The 22,459-nt window shown below is 47.0% G+C and overlaps 5 protein-coding genes across 9 annotated transcripts; 3 read left to right on the forward strand and 2 right to left on the reverse strand.

Annotated features, from left to right (window-relative positions):
- The first annotated feature begins 520 nt into the window (after positions 1-520).
- Positions 521-3,323, forward strand: LOC133170522 (perforin-1-like). Its single transcript, XM_061303507.1, has 4 exons — positions 521-1,486; positions 1,558-1,696; positions 1,761-1,972; positions 2,252-3,323. Exons 1-4 carry the CDS (start codon positions 960-962, stop codon positions 3,144-3,146), a joined length of 1,773 nt encoding a protein of 590 aa, XP_061159491.1. The 5' UTR covers positions 521-959; the 3' UTR covers positions 3,147-3,323.
- Positions 3,324-10,161, reverse strand: LOC133170521 (spidroin-2). Of its 2 annotated transcripts, XM_061303505.1 has the most exons (23): positions 8,781-10,161; positions 8,206-8,253; positions 7,916-7,939; positions 7,783-7,842; positions 7,632-7,667; positions 7,397-7,468; positions 7,255-7,332; positions 7,127-7,150; positions 7,009-7,053; positions 5,995-6,726; positions 5,355-5,417; positions 5,231-5,269; positions 5,104-5,160; positions 4,966-5,019; positions 4,853-4,888; positions 4,744-4,788; positions 4,623-4,664; positions 4,474-4,545; positions 4,325-4,399; positions 4,225-4,251; positions 4,065-4,106; positions 3,718-3,774; positions 3,324-3,505 (listed from the first exon to the last, which is right to left on the reverse strand). In XM_061303505.1, the coding sequence occupies exons 1-23, from the start codon at positions 8,845-8,847 to the stop codon at positions 3,501-3,503; spliced, it is 1,800 nt and encodes a 599-aa protein (XP_061159489.1). In that variant the 5' UTR covers positions 8,848-10,161; the 3' UTR covers positions 3,324-3,500. The 2 variants fall into 2 exon arrangements, with proteins under 2 accessions (XP_061159489.1, XP_061159490.1); XM_061303506.1 differs by lacking the exon at positions 5,995-6,726 and having other exon boundaries at positions 8,781-9,688.
- Positions 10,162-10,223: 62 nt separating this feature from the next.
- Positions 10,224-11,391, forward strand: LOC133170528 (cytochrome c oxidase subunit 6A, mitochondrial). Of its 2 annotated transcripts, none has more exons than XM_061303516.1 (4): positions 10,224-10,346; positions 10,553-10,616; positions 10,989-11,131; positions 11,241-11,391. In XM_061303516.1, exons 2-4 carry the CDS (start codon positions 10,553-10,555, stop codon positions 11,328-11,330), a joined length of 297 nt encoding a protein of 98 aa, XP_061159500.1. In that variant the 5' UTR covers positions 10,224-10,346; the 3' UTR covers positions 11,331-11,391. The 2 variants fall into 2 exon arrangements, with proteins under 2 accessions (XP_061159500.1, XP_061159498.1); XM_061303514.1 differs by having other exon boundaries at positions 10,252-10,402.
- A 2,679-nt stretch (positions 11,392-14,070) lies between these two features.
- Positions 14,071-19,595, reverse strand: armc5 (armadillo repeat containing 5). 2 transcript variants are annotated; one of them, XM_061303552.1, is made up of 7 exons: positions 18,699-19,595; positions 18,478-18,508; positions 18,255-18,365; positions 17,229-18,105; positions 16,425-17,104; positions 16,102-16,234; positions 14,071-15,928 (listed from the first exon to the last, which is right to left on the reverse strand). In XM_061303552.1, the coding sequence occupies exons 1-7, from the start codon at positions 19,056-19,058 to the stop codon at positions 14,668-14,670; spliced, it is 3,453 nt and encodes a 1,150-aa protein (XP_061159536.1). In that variant the 5' UTR covers positions 19,059-19,595; the 3' UTR covers positions 14,071-14,667. The 2 variants fall into 2 exon arrangements, with proteins under 2 accessions (XP_061159536.1, XP_061159537.1); XM_061303553.1 differs by lacking the exon at positions 18,478-18,508 and having other exon boundaries at positions 18,699-18,839.
- si:dkey-66i24.7 (uncharacterized) lies at positions 19,555-21,085 on the forward strand. 2 transcript variants are annotated; one of them, XM_061303554.1, is made up of 2 exons: positions 19,555-20,025; positions 20,424-21,085. In XM_061303554.1, exons 1-2 carry the CDS (start codon positions 19,971-19,973, stop codon positions 20,996-20,998), a joined length of 630 nt encoding a protein of 209 aa, XP_061159538.1. In that variant the 5' UTR covers positions 19,555-19,970; the 3' UTR covers positions 20,999-21,085. The 2 variants fall into 2 exon arrangements, with proteins under 2 accessions (XP_061159538.1, XP_061159540.1); XM_061303556.1 differs by having other exon boundaries at positions 19,555-19,963.
- Positions 21,086-22,459: the final 1,374 nt, after the last annotated feature.

Consider the following 22,459-nt stretch of genomic DNA (forward strand, 5'->3'; position numbering starts at 1 on the left):
GTTTTCCGTGTGTTTTACACAAAGTAATAGGGGGAAAAAAAGTGTGACCTTTGGGATAGTCCAGCACGCTTATTTGCTCTTATACTGATTCCAAGGGAAAACTTTGCTTCTATCCAATTAAGTTCGTAAGTAGAGGTACCACTGTAATTAGCCAATAGGGAAACCCACCATCCCAATGATTGCATTATATTCATGATCAAAATATAATACTGCATGGTTTATATTGACGCTTGTAAAGTGAGAGGGCCTCTGAGGCAGCACGGGCGGGTGACGCAGTGTAATCGTCTAATGGTAGAGCAGCTCTGAGGTTGCGGATGTATCACTCCACCTCTCACCCCACTCTGCTGTTTCCTCATCACACATCACCGACCTGAGCCGGATGAAGGACGTTTGCTTGTGTGAGAATGAAGGGGTGTCATCTGTGTTACCCACAGGCTGCGGTCGGAAAAAAATTAAAATGAAACAAGATTAAAACAACATTCTCATTCTGAGTAACAAGACCACATGTCCACAGAAGGGTGCCGCTGAATGCTGATGGTCTGAAAAAGACATCAAAATGAATTTTGCATTTATTCAAATTAATCAACTATTTTGATAATCAATTAATTGATTTGGGTTGTTTAACTTGATATGGTCCAAGTACTGTTTTTTATTTGTTTCATTAAAAGAAATCCATTTGACAAGATTGACATTTACTTTGGAAAACAATGATCACCATTTTTTTTCTGTGTTGACGGGAACGCCAGCCCCCTGCACACATACCGCGGTCCCCCCCATCAAAAAGTGTCAAACCAACGACCTGTTTCAAGACCGCTATCAACCGCCCCCGACCCCCCACCACTGTATTTGGATTTAAAACAACGAGGTCAGGCGCGATTGCACAGTTTGATGCAGCATCCATCTTCTATACAGCTCGGACTTGTAGCACCACAAAACAACAAAGGTGAGACAAGCGCAACATGATTCTGTTGTATATGTGCACTGTCGTCGCGCTGTTCCTGCCTCAGCGCACACACCAGTTCTGCACAGCGGGCTCCCCCAAGGAGTGTCTGCAGGCTGACATGGCTCCAGGTACCAATCTGGCCGGGGAAGGCTTCGACATAACCGAGTTGAGGCGCAAGGGAGCTTTTGTTCTGGACATGAATTCGTGGAAACGCAAAGACAAAAGCTGCACCCTGTGTAGCAACCTGTTCCTGGAGAAGGTAAAGCAGAAACTTCCACTGTCTGTGGTGGATTGGAGGCCAAAGCAGTCCTGCAACCACAAGGTGGCCAGCACCGTTTACCGCTCCAGCGAGTCTCTCGTCAACTCCGTCAGCTCTCTCGTGGAAAACGACTGGAAGTCCGGTCTGGACTTGAGTGTTAAGGACTACGAGGCAAAAGTCACGCTGGCCGGCAGCGAGTCCAAACTGGCCAAGTCCTCAATGGAGAAATCAAAGAGTGACAGGTACAGCTTCACCAGCCAACAAGTCTCCTGCGAGTACTACAGGTAAAGTCAAGACTCGTTCAGATGTTTTCCTAAATCAATATTTTGAGACGATTCTTTGTTTGCATTTAAAGCTACCGGGTGTCCAGTAAGCCTCGACTGCACAGTGAATTTCGAAAAGCGTTGAAGGCGCTTCCAAAGACCTTCAGCCCTCAATACAAGCAACGTTTTTACAGACTGATCGACAACTTTGGCACCCATTACATCACAAAGGTAGCAACTCAGTGGAACGGGATGGCTAAAAAAACAAGAGTCAAACCTTTTTCTTTGAATCCAGGTGAAACTGGGAGGCTCGGTTCAATCCGTGACCAGCATCAAGCAGTGCCAGGCCAGCCTGCAGGGCCTCAACGTGGACGAGGTCAACATGTGCCTGGAGGCCGAAGCTTCGGCCACCATTAAAGCCACCTTAAACGTTCAGAGCAAACACTGCAAGAATGACATAGACAATACGGAGAGCAAGGCGGCCTTCTCCAGCCTCTTTAACGACAGGTCAGAGTTTTTCCTCCACAAAGAGATTCTGTAGCTCCTTCCACAAGTCTTGACGCATCATAACTGATAACTGACTGCAGGAGTAAAATCAATATTTGTACGAAAAGCACGTTTGGGTGCTGGAAAGACGGTAAAACTAATGACAGGTGCAATCTTGGCTGCCCAATGAAGTCTCGTCACGTAACCTTTATTTTCCTAAATAGAAGTCGACTTTGCATGTATTTGCAGCCCTAAGAAAAGCCCGACCCTGATCATGTGATACATTGGTTCTCCCGACAGGATGACACTCATAACGGGGGGTCACACCACGGAGATGGACCTTCTCTTTTCTGCCGAGAAAGATCCATCCGCCTACAAGGACTGGCTCGAGACGCTGCCTCGCTATCCGGACATTATATCGTATTCGCTAGAGTCTCTGCACGAGCTGCTGCCGACTAACACTGACGTTCGGAAGAACCTGCGCTTGGCCATAAGCCACTACATCCTGGAGCGGGCTCTGCTGAGGAACTGCAGCGGGAGCTGCCAGGCCGGCGTCAAAAGCAATTCGCGGGACCCCTGCGTCTGCCAGTGCCATAACGAACGCGGTGTCAACCCGGACTGCTGCCCGACCCAGAGGGGCACGGCCCGGGTCATCATCACTGTCCAACGGGCCGAGGGTCTTTGGGGCGATCACAACACGGCCACTGACGGCTTCGTCAAGGTGATTTTCAACAAGCAGGTGCAGTATTCGCGCGTCATTTACAACAACAACAACCCCCATTGGGACAGCGTCGTGGACCTGGGCACTCAGGACTTGTCGGCGGCCCCAAAAGTCCGATTTGAAGTTTGGGATGAAGATAGCGGCTGGGACAACGACCTTCTGGGAAAATGCGAGCAAGTACTGACGGCGGGCGTGAAGACGGACGTGTGCGCCATGTCCCATGGACGCTTTTTCTACAAGTGGGAAGTGGAATGTGCACCCAGCCTTGGTGGCACCCGGTGCACCGACTACAAGGCCACACCCATGAGCCAAAGTTTGATGAGCTCATATGTATCCCGCCACGCTCACCCTCTTCCACGAGCCATCCTGCAAAAGATGGGCGTCTACGTGAACAGTCGGAGCCCAACCACAAACCGGAGTCAGGCTGATGTGCTTCCTACAACCAAGTTAGAGAAACCAAAAAAGTCTGAGTGAGTTTCACCAATTTGCCCAACTTGTCACTGGCTAAATGACTGCTGTGAGTTCTTTGGAAAAGACATCTTCATGTCTTCCATCATGAGAGAGGAAGTGGTGATATTTCCTGTGAACAAATGAGCGGCGTACTCTGAAACCTTATTCACTCTCGGCTGGAATAAATACAAAGTCAATGTGTTCTGTTTTCCATATTTATTTTAAAATACATCATCCCACTCATTGCGGCATGTTCACTTTCAAGCCTTAAGGTCTGTTAGGTATAAAGATTACAAAAATATAAGGAACTTGAAAAAAAAAATACAAATCAGTGAATGAGAAACAATCAACTTGAAAGCCATCAGGTCATTTCATCAGTTAACCTAAAGAGACACAAACAGGACAATTATACTATGAGAGCAGATTTTGACTTTTTTGGGGGGGGGGCTTTCTTCTTTAAAAATCTTTTTGAGATTTTGCGCTCTATGTAGCCACCCAGTAGGTCTAATGAAAAATTGTGGGCCCCTCTTTATTTTTTACTTTTGCCCCCTGTATTGAGGTTTTAGTCTTATTTTCAAAGAACCTTCATTCTCACCTTTGTATCCACCTCCAAGTGGTCCAGTTCCTGCACCGTACTTGGCTGCTTTTGCGCCTGTGAAAAGGCCAATTTACATTGTTTGGAAAAGTAAAAAAAAAAAAAAAAAAAGTTAAAAATATAAAACAAAAGTATTGGGGGCACTTCACAACAACTCAATAAGCCCCCAATGATGCGTTCAAAAAAGAAAAGGCATAAAAATCATCAACATTTGAATAATATTTCGTATCGGTTACTCTTCACAAAGTTTCAACACTAACGGCGCATTGAGGAGCGCCTTGTGGCATTTTGCAAGAAAAGCAGGAAGTTGCTTGTGAAGGAGGAAGTCGGACTGGTGTCTCACTTACCCAGCGCATCTTGACTCGGGCCTAGCTGCTGTGGAATGTAACCTTGATAAAAAAATAAAAAGAAGAGCACTTGGTGATATAGTTGATATAAACTACAGCGTTCAAGATGTAGAACAAGTGGCCTGGTGTGCTGGGGTGAGAGAAAAGTGAGAAAAGTCACCTGCTTGTGGAGCTCCAAATGTGGAACCTGAAAGTGCACAAAACGTCACCTTGGTCAAAATGTTATTTTTTCACGCCAGGAGACCATCACTCGTTCTCACCGTGTTTGCCGGCACTTCTGCTGCCATCTCCACTGAGGCCGATGGGCTGGGCGGCGTACGGGTAGCCGCCATCTCCTAAAGGGGTCGACGTGTTCGTGGTTATAGTTGTGGCAAAGTAACAAATGAGTTCAAAAGTAAAACGAACAGACCTTCATGTCTGCTGGGGGCAACCGGAGCACCGCCGTAAGCGCCCTGAGATGCTGCTGCGGGTGGGGCGCCCCCTGCAGGACGAGAAAAAAACTTGCGTTGGCATTTTCATTACGAGGCGCAGTGACGGTAACAAGTGGAGTACTCTCACCATATTTGCCGGCAGCTGGCTCCAGTCCGGCGTCTAGTCCTCCTGGTAACACACAGAAGGTTTCAACATACTGTCTATGCCTTCATACTTGCACAGCGGGACAGACCGCTTCATGTCTTACCATACGGTACCTGCGGCTGGCCGGCATAGCTTCCAGTGCCCAGAGCTGCAACATTGAGCATATTAAAATCCCCCCCCCGTCAGCTGAATAAAACTTGTTCTGTACTTACCATCACCATACGGGTTGGCGTAACCGTTTCCATAACCTGTCAAAAGATGTGGCAAAAAATAGCAGTCATTTGCACACATTCGGATGTCCATCCATGATTTGTTGGTTTCTTACCCAAGCCGTTGCCGGCCAGAGTACCCGCGTATCTTCCTGCACCGTTGGCATAACCTGCGATTCAACATAATCTCACGACATTTGCTTGGCAGAGAAAAATAAATCACAAAATACATTCACAACAAAGCAAATCCTGACCTGTCGATACACCCGCAGGGCCTTTTGTGTATCCTCCCTGGCCAGGAGCAGCCGGAACTGACACAATTGGAAGACAAATTTGGGGTTATTTAATGACGGCTCATCAGGTTTAGGATGACGAGTTTACCTCCAAGTTTCCCAGCTGCTCCCAGGTATCCTCCCTGTCCTAAAGCATAAACATGACATCAGTTCACTTCACGCTGCTTTAGAAGGAATTAACGTTCCTGTCCGTGTTAGTAGGTCAGCATTACCGGGTCCGTAAGCCCCCGGGGCCAGGTTTCCTCCATGATAGTTGCCCGCACCACCAACGTAACCTGCGCAAGAATAGAACAAAACGAGCTGAACACAAGAGCACACCACAAAAGATGGACAAACCAGCAGCATGTGTGGAAATAACACATCAACTTTGAGAGAAATGAAGGCCTCCCATGAACTAAATCAGAGCAAAAGAAGTAGATGACACAATCTCAACCTTATATTGCACATGGACGTCAAATCAGTTAATTTTGAATTGGATTAAAAACTGTATGAACTGAAGTGTCACTTTGGCGCCCCTTTGTAGCAACCAAGTACGAATTTAATAAGCACAGCCTCAAATGTCACTTTGGCGTCCCCTTGTGGTAGTCCCTTGCCAAGGGACTGTGCTGGATTGAGGTGACAAGCTTCGTGTGGTGGCTGGAACACTAAATTTGAAGTAACATGGCAGTAATACTTTTGAAATACGTCAGACGTTTCCCAAAAGAAAATATACTTTAATATTGCTTGCTGACTAGAATTGTGAAGACCTTTGAAAGCAGGACGAATTAAGTCCCTCATTCAAGGGCCCGGGAAGATCAATCCTTTTCAATGACCTGCTGACACGCCGAATGATGGAAAGTTTTTTTTTTTTACCTTCTTCTTCTGGCCGGGCAAGACTTAAACGTGTCTCTGGAGACAAAGGTATATTTGTCTGCACTTCCTGTGCTTGAGGATTTGACACTGGCTGGCCCAAAGTGCCACCGATTTGTCCATTTGCCCCATCTGGACTCTTCTGTTGGGGAGCTAAAACAAGTCTGGATGTGGGAGCTTGCAAGCGACCGTCACGGGACAATAGAAGTCGATACTGATCGGGTCTTGGAACTTGAGGAGCAAGATTAGGCGCTAATCTCTGCGTCATGTCAGAACCGGATGGCTCACGGTGATTGTTTGGTAAAAATGGGGAGCCACAGTTTTTGTTTTTCCGACGTTGTGGATGAGAAGAAGCGTGGCCTCGGGCGCTCTGTGCCGGAGAAGCCGCAGAAGCTGCTTTTTGGAGTTTATCTTTACCAACAGCCTGTGGGTGGCTGGCTCCGTGATTGAGGACCTGAGGATCAAGAGCACCTCTGGCGGCCTGACTAAAATCCCTTGTGGTGGGTCCGAGGTTCGACACCTTTGTATTAGGGTTTAGGATTTGGACTCCACTTCCAGTTGAAACCACTTCAGGTCCAAAACCTTTGGCAATTCCAGTCCCCATTTTGGCCCTGGCAGCTTCTTCCGGTCCTCCAAACAAGACGGCAAGTTCTCCAGTTTTTGCTCTCTTGTGATCCTGGGCGGCTCGGCCATGGGTGGCCTCCTCCAATCCTCCCAATTGTGGCGCAGAAACACCTGACAGGGGACATACCATCATGCAACACGTGTTCATCCCACGGCGTCAAAACAACACCGGGCATCACATGCACCTTGCAGCCACCGGCATCCACGTTGCCAAAGAACTTTTGGAGAAACTATGTTTATGTTCCATGTTGCTGTGTTAAACCAACTCAGAAGCATACATTTGCATACAAGATGAAACTGAAAACATCTTTCCAGAGTAAAACCATCACTCTGCAGCAAACCTCAAGAAATCTTAAAAAACATAGCAGAGTTTCAACAAAGAGGTTCTAGTACCTGGTCGGACGGCAGGGTAGCCCATACCGGCGTAAGGAGCAAATCCTGGAAATAATGTTAAAATATTAACAGTTGGGCATGAATTAAAAAAAAAAAAAAAGTGATCAAAACGGCTTACCCGGAACAGGACCGATACCATAAGCTGTAAAAACACACAAACATTGTTTATGTTTTACATTTCGCATCATTTGCCCATAGATGACGCTCGGGAGATTGCTGTGAGACCTCCACCAAGGCTCGTCTTACCGTGTTTGCCTCCGTGGCCCAAGCCCAGGCCGTTCGAGGGTGCCAGCCCCATTGGTAAGCCCGCACCATGATTGCCACCTGCGATAAAGATCTGCGGTCAGTAGGAGAGGCGAGGAGCTCTGCTAATGAACTGCTTTCATACCATAGAGTCCGTGGTTTCCGTAGGCAGGAACTCGGCCAGGTGCAAGCCCTCGTCCAAGAGGTTGGTAGCCCCCTAAGAAAAGAAGAACTTGTTTGTGCCATACAAGGTAGATGATGATGTGTCAAAGGATTGTGAACCATTTTTCCCAAAAAACAATTTCATTACAACTAAATGTCATTCTTCAACCTATTGACATTCTATTTGAATTTCAGTTCAACATGAAACGACAACTTACCAACACCCAGTGAACTGTGAACGGGATAATGGCCAACTGAATAGAGAAGAGCATTCAAACATGAGTTTGACCATTTTTGCAAGCCCAACACTCAGATAAGCACATTCTTAAAGGAGAAAGCATCCCCAATCACAAAGACAACGAGACCTACTTCCAGCCTTCAATGGTTTGTTGACATATCTTCCCCCCAGTGCTCCGTGGGGCCCATTCACTACGACAAAATATCAAAATATGACAATTCGAATTGTGTACAGATGATAGTTTGCTCACAAGAAAGCACTCACCGCCTTTGGTTCCGATGCCGACACCTGAAGAGCAGATGCGAGTGTTTAGCACAGTGACATTTAAACAAGATTTCTATATTTAGTCCCCAGATGTTGCTTCATCCATTTAACAGAGGTAGATGCCTCACTATTTATCCCACTTTATAAACAATTGCTGAACTCTGCTCCAAATAAAAGAGCAGCACCAAATAAAGCGTCAGGTCTCAAATAAAAATAAAAAAAACACTGCCCCCTTCTTCTCCCTTCTGAGTAAACAGACACAGAAAGACAGAATTAAAGATTGCCCGCACCTCTGGCTGGCATGATCCTCCTCCAAGACATGCCCTGAGCTTTAAGCCCTGAAATGGGAAGACATTACCACATCAAACACTTTACACTCGACCTCAAATACTGAATCATCACGACCAAAGATGCCTTTCATTGAAGATCACTATTAAAAAAAAATACTACAAGAGGCGACTGTGTGCGCCTGCAGCCTCTTCTCACATGCGGCCGCCAAATTTTATTCCTCAACGCTTTGATCGCAGCAATATTAAATGATTCAAAGTGCAGTAGGGTGGAGCGACTTTTAACAGGCGGGTGAGAAGCAGCCACTGAAGGCGCCGATTCATGGCAGCTTTGGAAACTAAATCATCCCACTATTTACCTGGGTAATAGGGAATTGTTAAGTGCAGTTGAATCTTAGTATTTTTTAAAAAAATATTGTTAAGCTTTATTCATCTAGGAAAAAGACTCAGTGAGATTAAAAAAAAATCTATTAACAATATCAAGAGGAGCCATATCAAGCGCCATGAAAAAATATAAAATATAGACACATGAATATTTTTGCAACAGTTTCAGTGAGATTTCATGAGTTTTTGCTTACCCCTTTGCAGAGTTTGCCTGGCGAGGCAGACGAGCAGCGAAGCGTGAAGAAGAGTCGGCCACCACATGACGGAGGAGGGTTGAATCGATGACTGGATGGAGCATCTCCTGCCGTCTCTTATATTTGCGCTCCTTCTCCTCCCTCCGAGCGCTACCCACCCTCGGTGCTGGCACGGGCAGGCCACATCCTGGCTGGGCGAGCACCGTCTCCATGGCAACGCTTACATTGAAATACATTGAGTCTTTGGCTTTATATTTCACAACAAAGGTACTGCAGGTTGCATATGTTGCGTATGGGTTGACCGTCAGTGTCCACCGGTTGTCATCTACACGCTGGCCATACCACTACATGGACATTAAAGTGCTAAACCATTTGTTAGCTTTTGCGTCGTGTGTTAGCATTAAGACAGCCAACTTTCTGAAGTTGTAAATCTGGCTCGATTCCTACGCGAGGTAGTAAACGGCGACAAAAGACAGCCCCAAAATAGACCGGACCTTCAGCCTGCTTCCACAGAAGTGCATGAAAAGTGAGTTGCAAATGTTTTGGCAGTGGGCTCACATCAGTGTACAAGATGGGAACAGGACCATGCCAAGACAATCTATCCAAAAAGCATATAGTAAGAGTTTCCATAGCAACAAGAGGTTGTGGCGATCAAGTGTTGAGACTAGGAACACGAAGCATAGGCCCGTGCTGGCATTTATTTCATATTTTATCTAGCATTTACATCGTATAGGCCGGTTCTGCCAAAAAAAGAACGCACCCTAATTTCTTTTGGGGCCAGCTGACTTTGGACCACCGCATCGTCTTCCTTGGAGGTAGCGAACACGAGATCCAAACATCACCGTCCGTCCGTTCCACTCTAAACATTTGTCTGTCTGTCCACCTTTGCTTGGCAATAAAAGGCCGGCTGCCTTCTGTCGGAGCGCACGGAAAGGTGGGCCTGTGCCGAGATGGCCGCTACGTTGCTTCCCACAATAACACCGCGGACTGACTGTTTGCATGACATCAGGCGCTCTTGCAAGCGGCCAGGTGCAGGCAACAAAAGCAAAGCGTCAACACTGAAATGCAGACAGGAAACTCCTGCCATCTGTCTTTATACTGTCCTCAAGCGAACGGGCACATGTCACACATGAAGCAGTTTCAACTTGGATGTGTGGACTTGTGTGCGTCTGATTTTCTTTTTCGGGGATTGGCAATGACAATCGGGCACTTGGCCAGGTGGTGAAAATCCAGTCAAAGTGTCACAAGTGTAACTAAACGTTTTTCCACAAACTTACTTTCTCACCTACGCGCCTGACTTTGCATCTCGCCGAGGATTTGCAGTCATGTGAGATTTAAAAAACCCGAGATACCGTGTGGATCTTTTTATGAAGCGGCCTGAGGCCGAGACACGCCTCCCGCATTGCTTCTCGGGCACATACTGGATCGGTGGGCCCGCTGCACTGGGTTTAATATAAACTCAAAGTTCCCTGGCACGGCGACAGAGTGAGAGTAGGGAGGAGCCTGCCGCAGTGAGTTCAGCTCAGGACAGACTGAAGGACAAAACAAACAGGAAGGAGACAAAAGGTAAAGCCAGCAACAGGCGCGCTGTGAGGCAAATAAAGACTACTGACACATCAGCAGTAAGTTTAGCAAAACAAAAAAAACCCTCTTACTCATCTGCATATTTGAAATGAGAACAAAATTGTTGTTCTTGAGTCTGCATGACCCAGAAGTAAACAAAGCTGTGTTGTCATGTCCTACCCTGCAAACTGCGGTCTGTTTGTCCACAGATGTCGTTGTCGGTTGCTCGGCGGGTGCTTGCCGCCGCGTCGCATTCGAGTCATGAGGGAGGAGGTCAGAACGTCTTCACACTCACAAAAACAAAGGCCGCCAAATCAGAATTTGAACACAAGCATGTCCTCAAAGCCTCAGCGGGTTCCTTGGCTTTGTCTTTTTCCCAATATCCGACGCACCTTCAACAATGACACTTGCTGTCAAAGAATGTTAAAAAATATCTGTGGCACATTTGAATTGTGACTCACCTGCCGCTAGCAATAGATAGCCCCACTTACAGTCACATTCATGCTGAAATGCACCTTGTAGCTAATGAGGAACTTTAAAGCTGGCGGCCTGCACACGCGTCCTTGCTCCCTGGCAGGCATTCAAATGGAATTCATCATGGACCACCGTGAAAAGATTTCATTCATGCTGGCGACCTTTCCACAGCGAAGACCTGGAAGATCCTGACCTTCGTGCTGGCCTTGCCCGGCGTGGCCGTGTGCATGGCCAACGGCTACATGAAGATGCAGGCCCACTCGCACGAGCCGCCAGAATTTGTGCCCTACCAACACCTCCGCATCCGCACCAAGGTGAGTGGCCCCTTGACACTCCCTCGGCATTATTTGTATTGCATCGCTGTGCGCCCAAGTCGAGATTTATGGCAATACTCAGACATCACTCACCGCTGTCTCCCAACAGAAATTCCCATGGGGCGATGGCAACCACTCGCTGTTTCACAATTCTCATGCCAATGCTCTGCCCGACGGTTATGAGAGCTCCCATCACTGAGGGGCCTTCCAGCCAATGCAGTGATGTCTTGCTCTGAAATAAACATCATCCTATGCACCAATTCAAGCGTCAGATCATTTCTTCATGGCAGCAGTACCAAGATAGAGCACTAACAAAGACTGAAAAAAGCACCTATAGTTGGTTGTGTATTTTTAACACTATCTTAGGCAATTATGTCAAACATTTTTGAGACTTACTATAAATTACCATGCTGGATCAGAAATAAACAGACAACACAGCTTAAATGTGTTTAATTTCAAATTTCTCAGATTTTTCTTCAGGAAATGATTTGTTTTAAACACTGCACACACTCCTTGAACATTGCCAGGGGTGTCAAAGTCATTTTTTTTCGCGAGCCGCATTGTAGTCATAGCTTCTTTCGGAGGGCCATTATGACCCAAATAAATGTATGAGCAGCTCATATTATATACAGTAAAAGCTACAAAACAAACTGACAACTGACTCGTTTTCAAAACAGACGAGTAAAAACTGGTCAAACATAAAAAAAACAGATATGATTAAAAGTGAACACCATTTGAAATTCTAGTTATGACACACGAATTTGATGCACAATTTGTCTTCGCGGGCCACATAAAATGATGTGGCGGGCCGTATCTGGCCCCCCGAGCCTTGAGTTTGACACAGGTGACACACTAAGTAACCTGCTGCTCAGCATAATTACTTATCCTACCAAGTTACCAACTATATTGTGACTCAAAGAAATAAAAGCGATATGTAAAACAGCTTTTTTAAAGCAGGCTTAAGGTTTAAAAAATAATATTGGGGTCGTGTTCACAACATTATGCTAACATTAGCAACTCAGCTAAAGCTGGTTAGTTACAGGCCTGAAAGTTTCCTCAGGCGTCCCTACGACAAATCATTGAATGTTGTCAAAAGTTTGGAACTACTCAAATTACTGACACTAAGCTAACGGGACGATTACCGTTTTTTTCCTTGTATAATGCGCGAAATTTAACTAATTTATTGTCCTAAAATCTGGGGTGCGCATTATACATGGGTACAAATTTTTTTTTAAATTATTATTATTTTTTTTTTGAGAAAGTCATGGTACAACAAAACCAACAACAGGACTGACCGACAAAGTCGTGGAACAAAAAGACAGGGTGACATTACCAAAGACAGGAACAGAAAGCAAACAGACATCATGACAGTAACACATGCAATGATCCGACGGTGAGCGAGGGGCAGACAGGACTTAAATACAAAACACGTTACATCGATTGAGGTGACACAGGAAGAGAGGGGCGACGCGAACAGAAACTATGGCAACCTAGACACATAGCAAAACTGGGGACGAGACATGACAAATCTCCCCCGAAATAAAACTCACCTTTCTTCTTGTTTGTTGTCAATCGCGCATCGCATTCAGCCATCCTGGCCAACACACTTAGTCAGTAAAATTCATAATTGACGAAACATCGTTTGATGCGATGGTGAAATCCTTGATGGTGTGTTATTGTCAAATATTGTTTGTTTTTTAATCTCCATCCCGGACCGGACGTCATACGGAGGCCGCCATTACAGATGCGCAGAACGGATGCGCAAGACACGTCAGCTATATAAAGAGCGAGAGTTCAGTTCTCTACCTAAATCCGTATTACAGGTAATATTTTATTTCACAACACTTTGCCTTGTTCCTTTCTTCTCTGCTGTTCACTTCAAACACGCTCCATACGAACGCAATGCTCTCGTATCAGACGCTTGCTCGATCACCTGCTCGTTTGCTGTCACAATGTACCCTACACAAATCCGAAACATTTGTTGCGGCTCCGAGTCACGACGAGGGGCAAGTTTTGGTTTCCAAGGGTGTTTTTATTCCTCTTCAACGTCTCTCCCATACAGAGCCGCCTTTTTCACGTCCGCACGCCTTTTTCACATGTGCGCACGGAGCGCGGTGGTGCCTTTACGGGCAGTCGGAGAAATCAACGCCAACAAAAAAAATACATCCAGCCTATTTAAGACCATACCAAAGACTCTAAAAATGGGACCCATTGCCTCCCATTGCGACGATCATTGGGACTTCAAAAAAAAAAAAAAAATTGGGTGCGTATTATACATGGGTACAGGCTTTTTCCCAGCATCAACATGCCATCTTTAGGGTGCGTATTATACATGGGGGCGCATTATACACGGAAAAAAACTGTAATAAGCTTTTTTTATTTTATATATTTCTTTCATTAATGAGCTTTTTAAGAACCAACGCCTTACAATTCAGACAGGTGAGGAGGATGGCGGCAAAGATGAAGTTGAATTCCTCTACCAAGATGGCGCCGCGTTGCCCGCTTATGAAATTACCTTATTTTAGAACATTGCCTACGGATTCTTAAATTGTAAACATACACCACACACTCTTAAAATACCAATTAGTTCGTCTTGTTGATAATATAGTGACATTCATTTTGTTACTGAGCTAATGTAGGTGGTGCAGAGATGAGCTCAAGCAAACAAATCGAGCTCAAATGTTCTGATTTAAATTGACGTGTTAAAATAGCTTCCTCAAAACAGGATTAAAAAAAATCCACACATTTTTAATTTAAGTATTATCAGTTTTATCGGTAAGAAAGACAACCAACAAAAGTTTATTTTAAAAAACAAAACCAAAAAAAAACAGTGGACGTATGTAGTCTGGCAAGTTAGCATCCCTTGTATTGAATTATTGGTCCACAGGAATTAATTCAATTTACTTAGTCTTAGTAAATAAAACACAGAACACAGCATAGCAAGTGTCGTAAATCTTTATATTTCAGTGGCACGGAATTTCGTGCAGGTGAAATCTACACCTCCATCTCCGTATGATAACTATGTACAAAATAAAGAAGACATGAAATTGATTGTCCTCGTACTTCCAGCAAAACAAGTTGAAACAAAAGCAAGGAACAGACCTTTACCTCATTAAAACAAAATCCCAAAACAAACGGAAGCACTGTATGTCATCGCCAATTATGAGACAGCCTTGAATTCATCAAGGTGTCCCCATAAAATTTACATACAATTTTAACTGCCCATTACTCATATTTTAAGGTATAACTAATCCTAAATAATATAAATATACAATTATCCTTTGATGAAAGAAAATCTATCCTGAAGTATGATGTATGAAATTATTAATGTCCATATTATGTAATTATGTAATAATTATGTCCAAGGATTGAGTGAAGAGGTAGCATTAAAATCCTTACAGATTTCCAAACTTCACACAATATCCCAAAGAATCTTCAGTGATACTTGATGAGGTGGCAGAAGAAAACGGAAGAAAAAAAGAATGCAGTCCCCGCCAAAAGAAAACAAAAACACGCATACGATCTTTCTTGGGTTCTCAGCTTAGCGCGTCTGCAGCCAAACCGCAAAGATCCTGCTTGAGCGTGTCAACGCAGTCAGCCTGCCTGGCGGTCTCACGCAGGCAGTCCGCAGCCTCGTCTGCTGAGAAGCGTGGCTGCTGACCCACGTCCCGACAGCCCAGCAGCAACGCCAGGCAGGCTCGACGCAGCGCTGGGTAATTGTAGCGCTGCGCCAAGCAGTACACCTGCGGCAAAAGTGCAGACAGGACCCCTCGCGTACCCCTTTCTGGTTCTTTCTCCGTCGGTTGAAGGGAGTCCGTAATTTCTGCTTTCCGAGCTGAGCTTTGCAACTCTGACCTCTCTTTTTCTGAGCAGGTTTTCAAACTTTGAATTTGACAAATAGCCTCAACTTTCCTTGCTGGGATGGTTTTGCTCTCTTTTTTGTTTAAGAATGTCGTTGTCTTCATGCTCTTTTCTAAAAGAGTCTCGATTTGCAGTTGAACGCAAGTCAGGTCCATCTCCGACGTCCTGCTGGCCAGGTGCTCCTCAGTGCTGTCCTGTTCTCCTCCTGCCGCATGATCCTCGACCATGGTCAACAGAAGACAAACCACACAGAGCTCCTCCATTTCTCTTTGAAGCTCCGTGGCCATGAATCGACACGCTCCTATCAAGGTCTCACCTAATGGAGATTTCTGGAAGGACAAATCCTCCGACTGGCAGCGAGCAAGCCCCTCGAGTATCAACGAGTCCAAAAACTGGCACTCCTCCGTCTGGCTCAATGCCGCCGTCCGGCACCCGTGCAGGTGGTGCAGCACCGGTACCACCATGCCTTCGGTCACGTCTTTAATGCGGATGGCTTGTCTGGATTTGGCTTCGTCGAAACCGCCTTTCAGCAGAGCCCTGAAGTACTCAGAACCAGACCCTGCCACGGCCTCCCTGTTGGCCGGGACCTCGGCCCCGTCATCCAGAATCAGCAGGAGGTCAAAGTTGGATGTGATGTACGGGCAGACGCGAACGTGACGGGGCTTCTTAGAGGGAGGGGGTGCCGCTGATTCACTTTGACGGAGTTTCATCAAGCGTCCGGCATCAGGGAGCAGTTGGACACTGGACACCAGGGAAGACAGGCAGCCAATCAGGAGGGAGGAGTAGAGCGAGTGGAATGAGGCATCCGGCCAGGTGGAAAGCAGACGTCTACAAGCGGCGGTGTGGGTGTCCTTATCGTCGCAGCAACTGAGAGGCTGTAGGGCCAAGAGAAGGCTACCAGAGTCCAGGAGGAGTTTCCGCAACAGGGGCTTGTTGCTAACAGAAAAAGGAAATCACCATTACTGTGGGGGTCTTAATTCATTCCAAGGCCGAACGTAAAAAATAAAGTCATGCTAATCGAATAATTGACTGATTTAATTTTGAAATGTTATGTCTGAAAGCCAAACCTGGGAGCGGCCATTTTGGCGGTTCAAAGAGGACCGACTCACCTGCTAATTAAAGGCAGAGACAGCGCGCAGTTGACTCGGTCTGACTCGGAGCCCGATAGCATGACGTGTGCGAGAACCCCCGCGCCAAACGGCGACTCGCATTGGATGTGGAGATTGTTGAGGAGAGTCCCGCCTGCGCAAAAGAGCACAACGTTGCAAACTGCTCGTGTTCAACCAAACCCGGTGTTCCCGACAAGATTGGGGGGGGACATAGGGTCAGCCGGTAATGTTGTGTTCCAGGGGACTACGCAACGTCGTATGGACCGTGCCCACAAAGTTTGACATCACATCCAATATGGCTGGCTCCACAACCTATATCTTACCGAGCTGTTTAACCTTGGCTTTCACGCCGTCCCTCTGGCAGAGGTGGTGGTGGATGAGCGCCACCGCTCCGGTGCGGAGGAGCGCCTGGAGGCAGCTGGGGTTGCAGGTGAGGCGACACAGCAGGCGGAAGCAGCGGCTGCTGCGGTCCCGGTGCTGACCGAGGTATCGCAGCAGGCCCCGCACGGCGCCAGAGGTGACCAGGGCGGGGCTGGGGTCGGCGCCGTGGGAGAAACGCGACAGCAACAGAAGCACGGGCGACTCGGGTGTCCAGGGTTCGGGGTGGTACGGGTGCTGGTAAGCGAAGCGCCGAGGCACCGATGGCGGCGTGTCGACGGCGAGCTTCGCCGTGGGGGAAAGTGTCAAGCACGCCCGCTGCCGCCTTCTGTGGGGTGAACAGAACTTGGGAGGGGAGGCTGGGTGGGCGGCTTTTGAGGAGGACGAGACGACAGGGGGAGTCCGGGGGGGCGGATCGCAGGCTTTCATCGGCGACGAGGAGGAGTTGGGAGCATCGTTCTTTGAGGTAGCGGCGTTGAAAGAGGAGCAGGTTTTAAGCGGGGCGGGGCTTTCGGGGTTCGGTGAGCTTTGAGGGGGCGATGCCGCCCAGTCGCCATCTGCGCTGCTCGAGGAATCCAGCAAGTCTTCTTCGGAGGAGATCATACCCTCAGACAGCAGCCACGACCTGGATGCAAAAACAATGTGTAAAAAAAGTATGGACTAATTTGGGTAAATTGCGTAATGAATGTAAAAAAATGTTAGAGGACCCATGTTGGTGTAAAAACATGCAGTGCTGGGATGTGTCGCACCTGAGACTCAAAAAGCTTGAGGAGCCTTGTTCCCTGTTGACCTCCTCTTTCTTGCAGTCCTCGAAAGGCGCAAAGTCGAATGAGTCCAAACACGACGACGACAGGAGCTCGCCATGAGACGAACCCGACGAGGTGCCGGCTGAGTCCGTCTCCTCACCCGTGTTGAGTTCCTCCAGCCGGGCCACCAGCAGGGGGACCAGCCCCAACTCCTGCAGCTGCTCCACGGCCGACTCGTCGAAGACAAAGTCCACACAGGCCAGAATGGCGAGCCGGGCTAGGGGGTGACCCGGGTGCGCTGCCAGAAAGCCCACCAGTGCTTCCAGCCCGCCGCTCTCTTTCACCTTGACGCGATTGACCGCCTCCTTGCAGCAGAGGCACAGCGCCTTAAGGAAGACCCCCGACTTGAGGGGATCCTTCTTTGCCTCCGCCGTGAACTTGGGGATTACCCCCAGGGAGCCCACCAAGGGACGAAGGCATCCTTGGGAGCACAAGTTGGCCAAAGTCTTCAGAGCCAGCTCCTCCAAGGGCTTCTCGGCCTCTCCGGACACAATGACGCCCAGCTGCGCCAAGACCCCCGAGCGGGACACCTCCTTGGCACATTCGGGACCGCAGCCTCGGGTGAGCTCGTGGAGAGTCCTGAGGGCCGCTCGCCGCAGGTTTTGAGGGTACTCCGGAGCGATGAGAGGGGCAAGTGCCGAGAGGGCGCCCTGAGTGAGCAGAGACAGGCGGTTGGCGGGCGTGTCCGAGAGGTAGAGGAGCGCCCGCGAGGCCGACTGGGCGCACTCCAGTTTGGGGCAGGCCTCTTTGGGCGGCGCAGCGGTGGGCGACGATGGGGCGGATGACAGAGACAAGCACATGAGGAGGAGAGGAACGCCACCTGAGCAGCAAAAAGTACAACATTATGTAAAACGCCATAGACAGGCTACTGACGCTAGCATCGATGTGGCAATTGCATCGCGAGACCTGACATGTCTGATTTCATCTTAATGTGACATCAATATCTAACGTGCGGACTCAGGGACTCACTGGCTGAGTGAATGAGCGCCGAACTCTCAGAATCCATGGCCAGGTTCCCCAAAGCCCGTGCGGCTCGGTTCTGGATGGTCTCCTGGGCCACGTTCTTCTTCATCACGTCCACTGAGGCAACAACGACATTTGTCAAGATGCCGTGAAGTGTGTACAGTACACGCACAGGTGCTGATTTACACCACAAAAACATTTCATGAAAATATCTAAAAAGGAAACTCACCAATTATATTTATTCCATCAAGCTTGCGAACCTACATTAGAAATTCATAAAGATTCATTGTTTGAAAGAAAGATACAGTTAAAAGAAAATGTATGGGAACCCTTTGGGATGACTTGAATTTCTGCACAAATTAGCATCTTCTTCTGTGACACCAGAGGGTTCAAAAACATTTTCTTGCAACTGTATAAATAATTGCAGTGTGAGTGGTTCCTTTCTCTCACCTCAATGCGCGTCTCCAGCTCAGTGCAGCAGTTGGCCAGGATGCTGAGGGTCAGGTCCAAAGTCTTCCTGGAGCACCCCGGGTGGCCGAGTAGGTCCAGCAAGGGCTGCAGTCCCCCCTGAGTCCGAAAGCGGGTGATGCCGGCCTTGTCCCCCTTTATGTGCTGTGTTCGGATGGCCACCAAAGCTCGCCACTGGGAGAATCTGAACCTTTTTTCCAGTTCACTTTGAAAGTCAGGTGGGGGCTTACTCAGGTGGGTCAAGCACCAGGTCAAGGAGGACTCTGGCGCTGACAGAGAACCTTCCCTGCTAGAAGGTGCTCGAGAAGCCTTTCGGCCACATTGCATAGGTAAAGCAGTCATGGTTCTTTTTACAGGTAGCTTCTCGGCTTAATTTTGTGCGTCACTTTTGTTTAAGATTTCATTCATACAACACATACCACCGTCTGGAGGCTTTAAAGAGCATTTCATTACATTTTTAGGTCCATTGATGCTTCGACTGAGGTCATAGATTATTTTAAAAAACAAAAAACTAAATAAAAGACATGCCTGGAAAACTACATACTGCGGTAGAGGAAAAAAAAACTTGTACCACCTGATGCCGCGGTTGCTGATGGAAAATAGAGTTCCGATCGCTTTCCCTCCGCTCCCCGCAAAACAGGCCTATGTCGTGTTGAAGGCCAGCCAATCGTTTTCCAGGCACCCTGACGCGTGTCTGTCCAATGTAACATATTTTCACACACCGAGTGACGAGGCAAAGCTATGATTACTAGCGGCTGAGCCGCAACTGTCCAAATAGTTTGTGTGACACAAAATGCAAACGCCTGTGTTAGCCGCTAACGCCATCTTTAGCCTAACAAGAAAACAGGGGCGCTCTGGGAAAGAAGCAGGGAGCGCGGAGGAGGACTCGGTTTAATAAATGCTGGGAGTTGTAGTCCAACTTTCACGCCGGGTCGCTTTCTATTGTACGTTTACAGTTTGACGAAACTACAAACCGAGTTGCAACGCTAACACAATACGGTACGTGGCCTCCCGGGATTGTAGTTTTATTCATGTGAATAACGCGGTTCAGTTCCACTGGGTGTGGAATAAAATAGACTACATTTCCCTGAGCTGCCAAGTGTTTCGTCGTAAACCCGGATTGTCCAATGCAAGAAGGACATTATAACCAAGGTGTTGTTAATCTCCACGATGGAGACATCGCATTCACCGAATAGCTTGTGATTTTGCAACAATACGGAGACAACCGAAACAATTGTTATTCAAAGGTAGGCAATGGAGGAGAAGGAAGCGGCAGTGTCCATGGTGGACGCCGAAGAAACCAAAGCGGGTTGGTATCTTGTTGAAGTTTTTATTTCATCAAAGCATCGATGAGGAGGAGGAGTGGGCAAGCGAAAAACAAAATTACTGGATATGACTGATATTAGGTTTCGCAACGGTACAAATGATGATACTATTAAAACTTTTTAAAAATTAAATATTAGGGCTGGTTGATTGATTTATCCTAATTAAAAAAAACTCGTTTAAAAATTTACTACATTATTCAAAATGAGTTATGTTCAGGATCCTATACCCCCCCACCTCCCACCCAAATATAATACGAAGAAAAGGTTTTTAACATTTTTCCCGGGGCCTGAGAATGCCTTGGGGACCCCCATTGGAACAACTAGATGAAGTGGCAGGGGCGAGGGAAGTCAAACTAATTTCCAATTTTCTTGCCCCTTTTAGAGTTCATATGGACCCTCCAGGCGACGTGGCATCTGGTCAACACCCGCCTGGAAATGGACCAGGCTTTTGAACAGCCCGTGTGCAAGAAGAAGAAACTTTGGGAGACGGTGGCCGAGGGTGTCAATGCCTGTTTGAGGGAAAAGGGAGCAGCCAACATGGATGTCAAGGCCCACGAGTGCGACCTGAAATGGAGGAACATGCTGACCACCTACAGAAAGAACGCAGAGCGGGCCAAGAGGCTGGGGGAGGCTGCCGTCCATTGGGAGTTTTTTGGGGCCATGCACCGAGTCCTGGGGAAAGACGCGCCGGCTGGACGGGGTTCCAAGATGGACAAGACCAAGGCAAGCAGCAAGAGATTCACGCCCATTCTGCCGTCGCCTCCCCCTGCGATTTCCTCAACATCATGTAGTCCGAGGCCGCCGCAGGACGTCCTGCAGCTGTACATGGAGCTGCAGGAGAGGAAGTTGAGGATGTGGGCACAGCAGACAGCACTCGAAGAGAGGAAGATTGAAGCCATCAACAACCTGGCCCACGCCATCGCCAGCCTGGCCCAGAAAGAGAAAGAAAGCTCATAAAGAGACAGATGGACTCATGTGGACATGACACTGCACACAAAACTACTTTACTAAATATACTAAATAAAAAGTAGGATTTTATCGCAACTGTTTTGACTTTTACTCAAAAATACAACTTTTTCCCCTCAGAACTCTATTAATCCTGCAACTTAATCCTCTTCAGATTCTATTCAAACATTTAGGAATGTTTCCTGTGAGTTTTGATACAAAACTATCAGTCGCTTCCTACTATTATGTAAATTATAGTGTTGTACTCTTTGTATGAAATAAATGCAATAATACATCTATATACACACACATATATATACAGATGTATATATATATATATGTATGTATATACATACATACATAAATATATCATATATATATAATATGTATTTCAATAATTGCACTATATATACATATAGTGCAATTATTGAAAAATACAATTTGAAGCAACAGCGCCTTCTATAGACGACAGAGCGAACGACACAGAAAATCGCAGCTCACAATATTACACTGGAACAATGACAAACACATGACAAATCGTTGAGTCACTATTTAGTTCGTTTTTCAAGATGAGTGTGGCGACAGTGATGATTCGAGTTCTGTTTGTCACCAAAATGACAACAAATCGAAAGGCCTTATGGGCCCGGGCACCAAATGCGAGGCCTGCCACTGGCATAAACACATTTCCTCTTTGAGTTACGACTCTTTTGAGAGCAATTAATGCGGCATTACTTCCTGCTTCCTGTGGGAGCAGACTGGTGCCTTTCCCCCGGCCGTGCATTTAGCCATCATCACATCCTGTTTACAGCGTCCGCCCAGTGAGATGTCAGTTTGCTGAGTCAGTGCCGTTATGATTCGGGGAGGGTATTGATTGGCATTGATGGAAAGTAATCAAGTATAAATCTCATTTTGTTACCATATAGTGTAAGCCTCCAGAAGAAAAACAGCAGTCTTTGTACGATAAAAACATCTTTTTAAAAAAGTCAGACTTTCTATGTGGGTTCCGACTGACTGAAACTCATCCATTGCCTCGGCTCCGAGTTATGCCGGCACGTCTCCAGGACAGGAAGTGCTTTTGTTGATCCCGAGTGACCCCCACATGCCTCTCAGGCTGTAAGCCTCCAACCATTGTAATTATAATTCCAGGTTGGGAGAGAAGATCCATCTAACTTGGCCAAATGTCTAATTCCATGATGGAAAGATTACCGTCTTATCTTCAAAGATATCATCCCACTGTGATCATTCCTTCTTTTTATCCCCCAACATGAAATTAACAATCCAGTAAATCACCATTTTTAGTCACGAACTAGAGCAGTCACACAATCAGACCTTTTACCTGAGCTAGCTCAGACATTTGGTGGAAAAATGTCTGTTAAAATCTTTAAGATGGCTGTTGTACAAATATTAAAGGTCAATTTTGAATCTAGAAACAAACACTGTTGAATGTAAATCTCAAATGTAAAGAGCAAAAAC

The sequence above is a fragment of the Syngnathus typhle genome, linkage group LG17 (genome assembly GCF_033458585.1).
Source record: "Syngnathus typhle isolate RoL2023-S1 ecotype Sweden linkage group LG17, RoL_Styp_1.0, whole genome shotgun sequence".
Taxonomy (NCBI): domain Eukaryota; kingdom Metazoa; phylum Chordata; class Actinopteri; order Syngnathiformes; family Syngnathidae; genus Syngnathus; species Syngnathus typhle.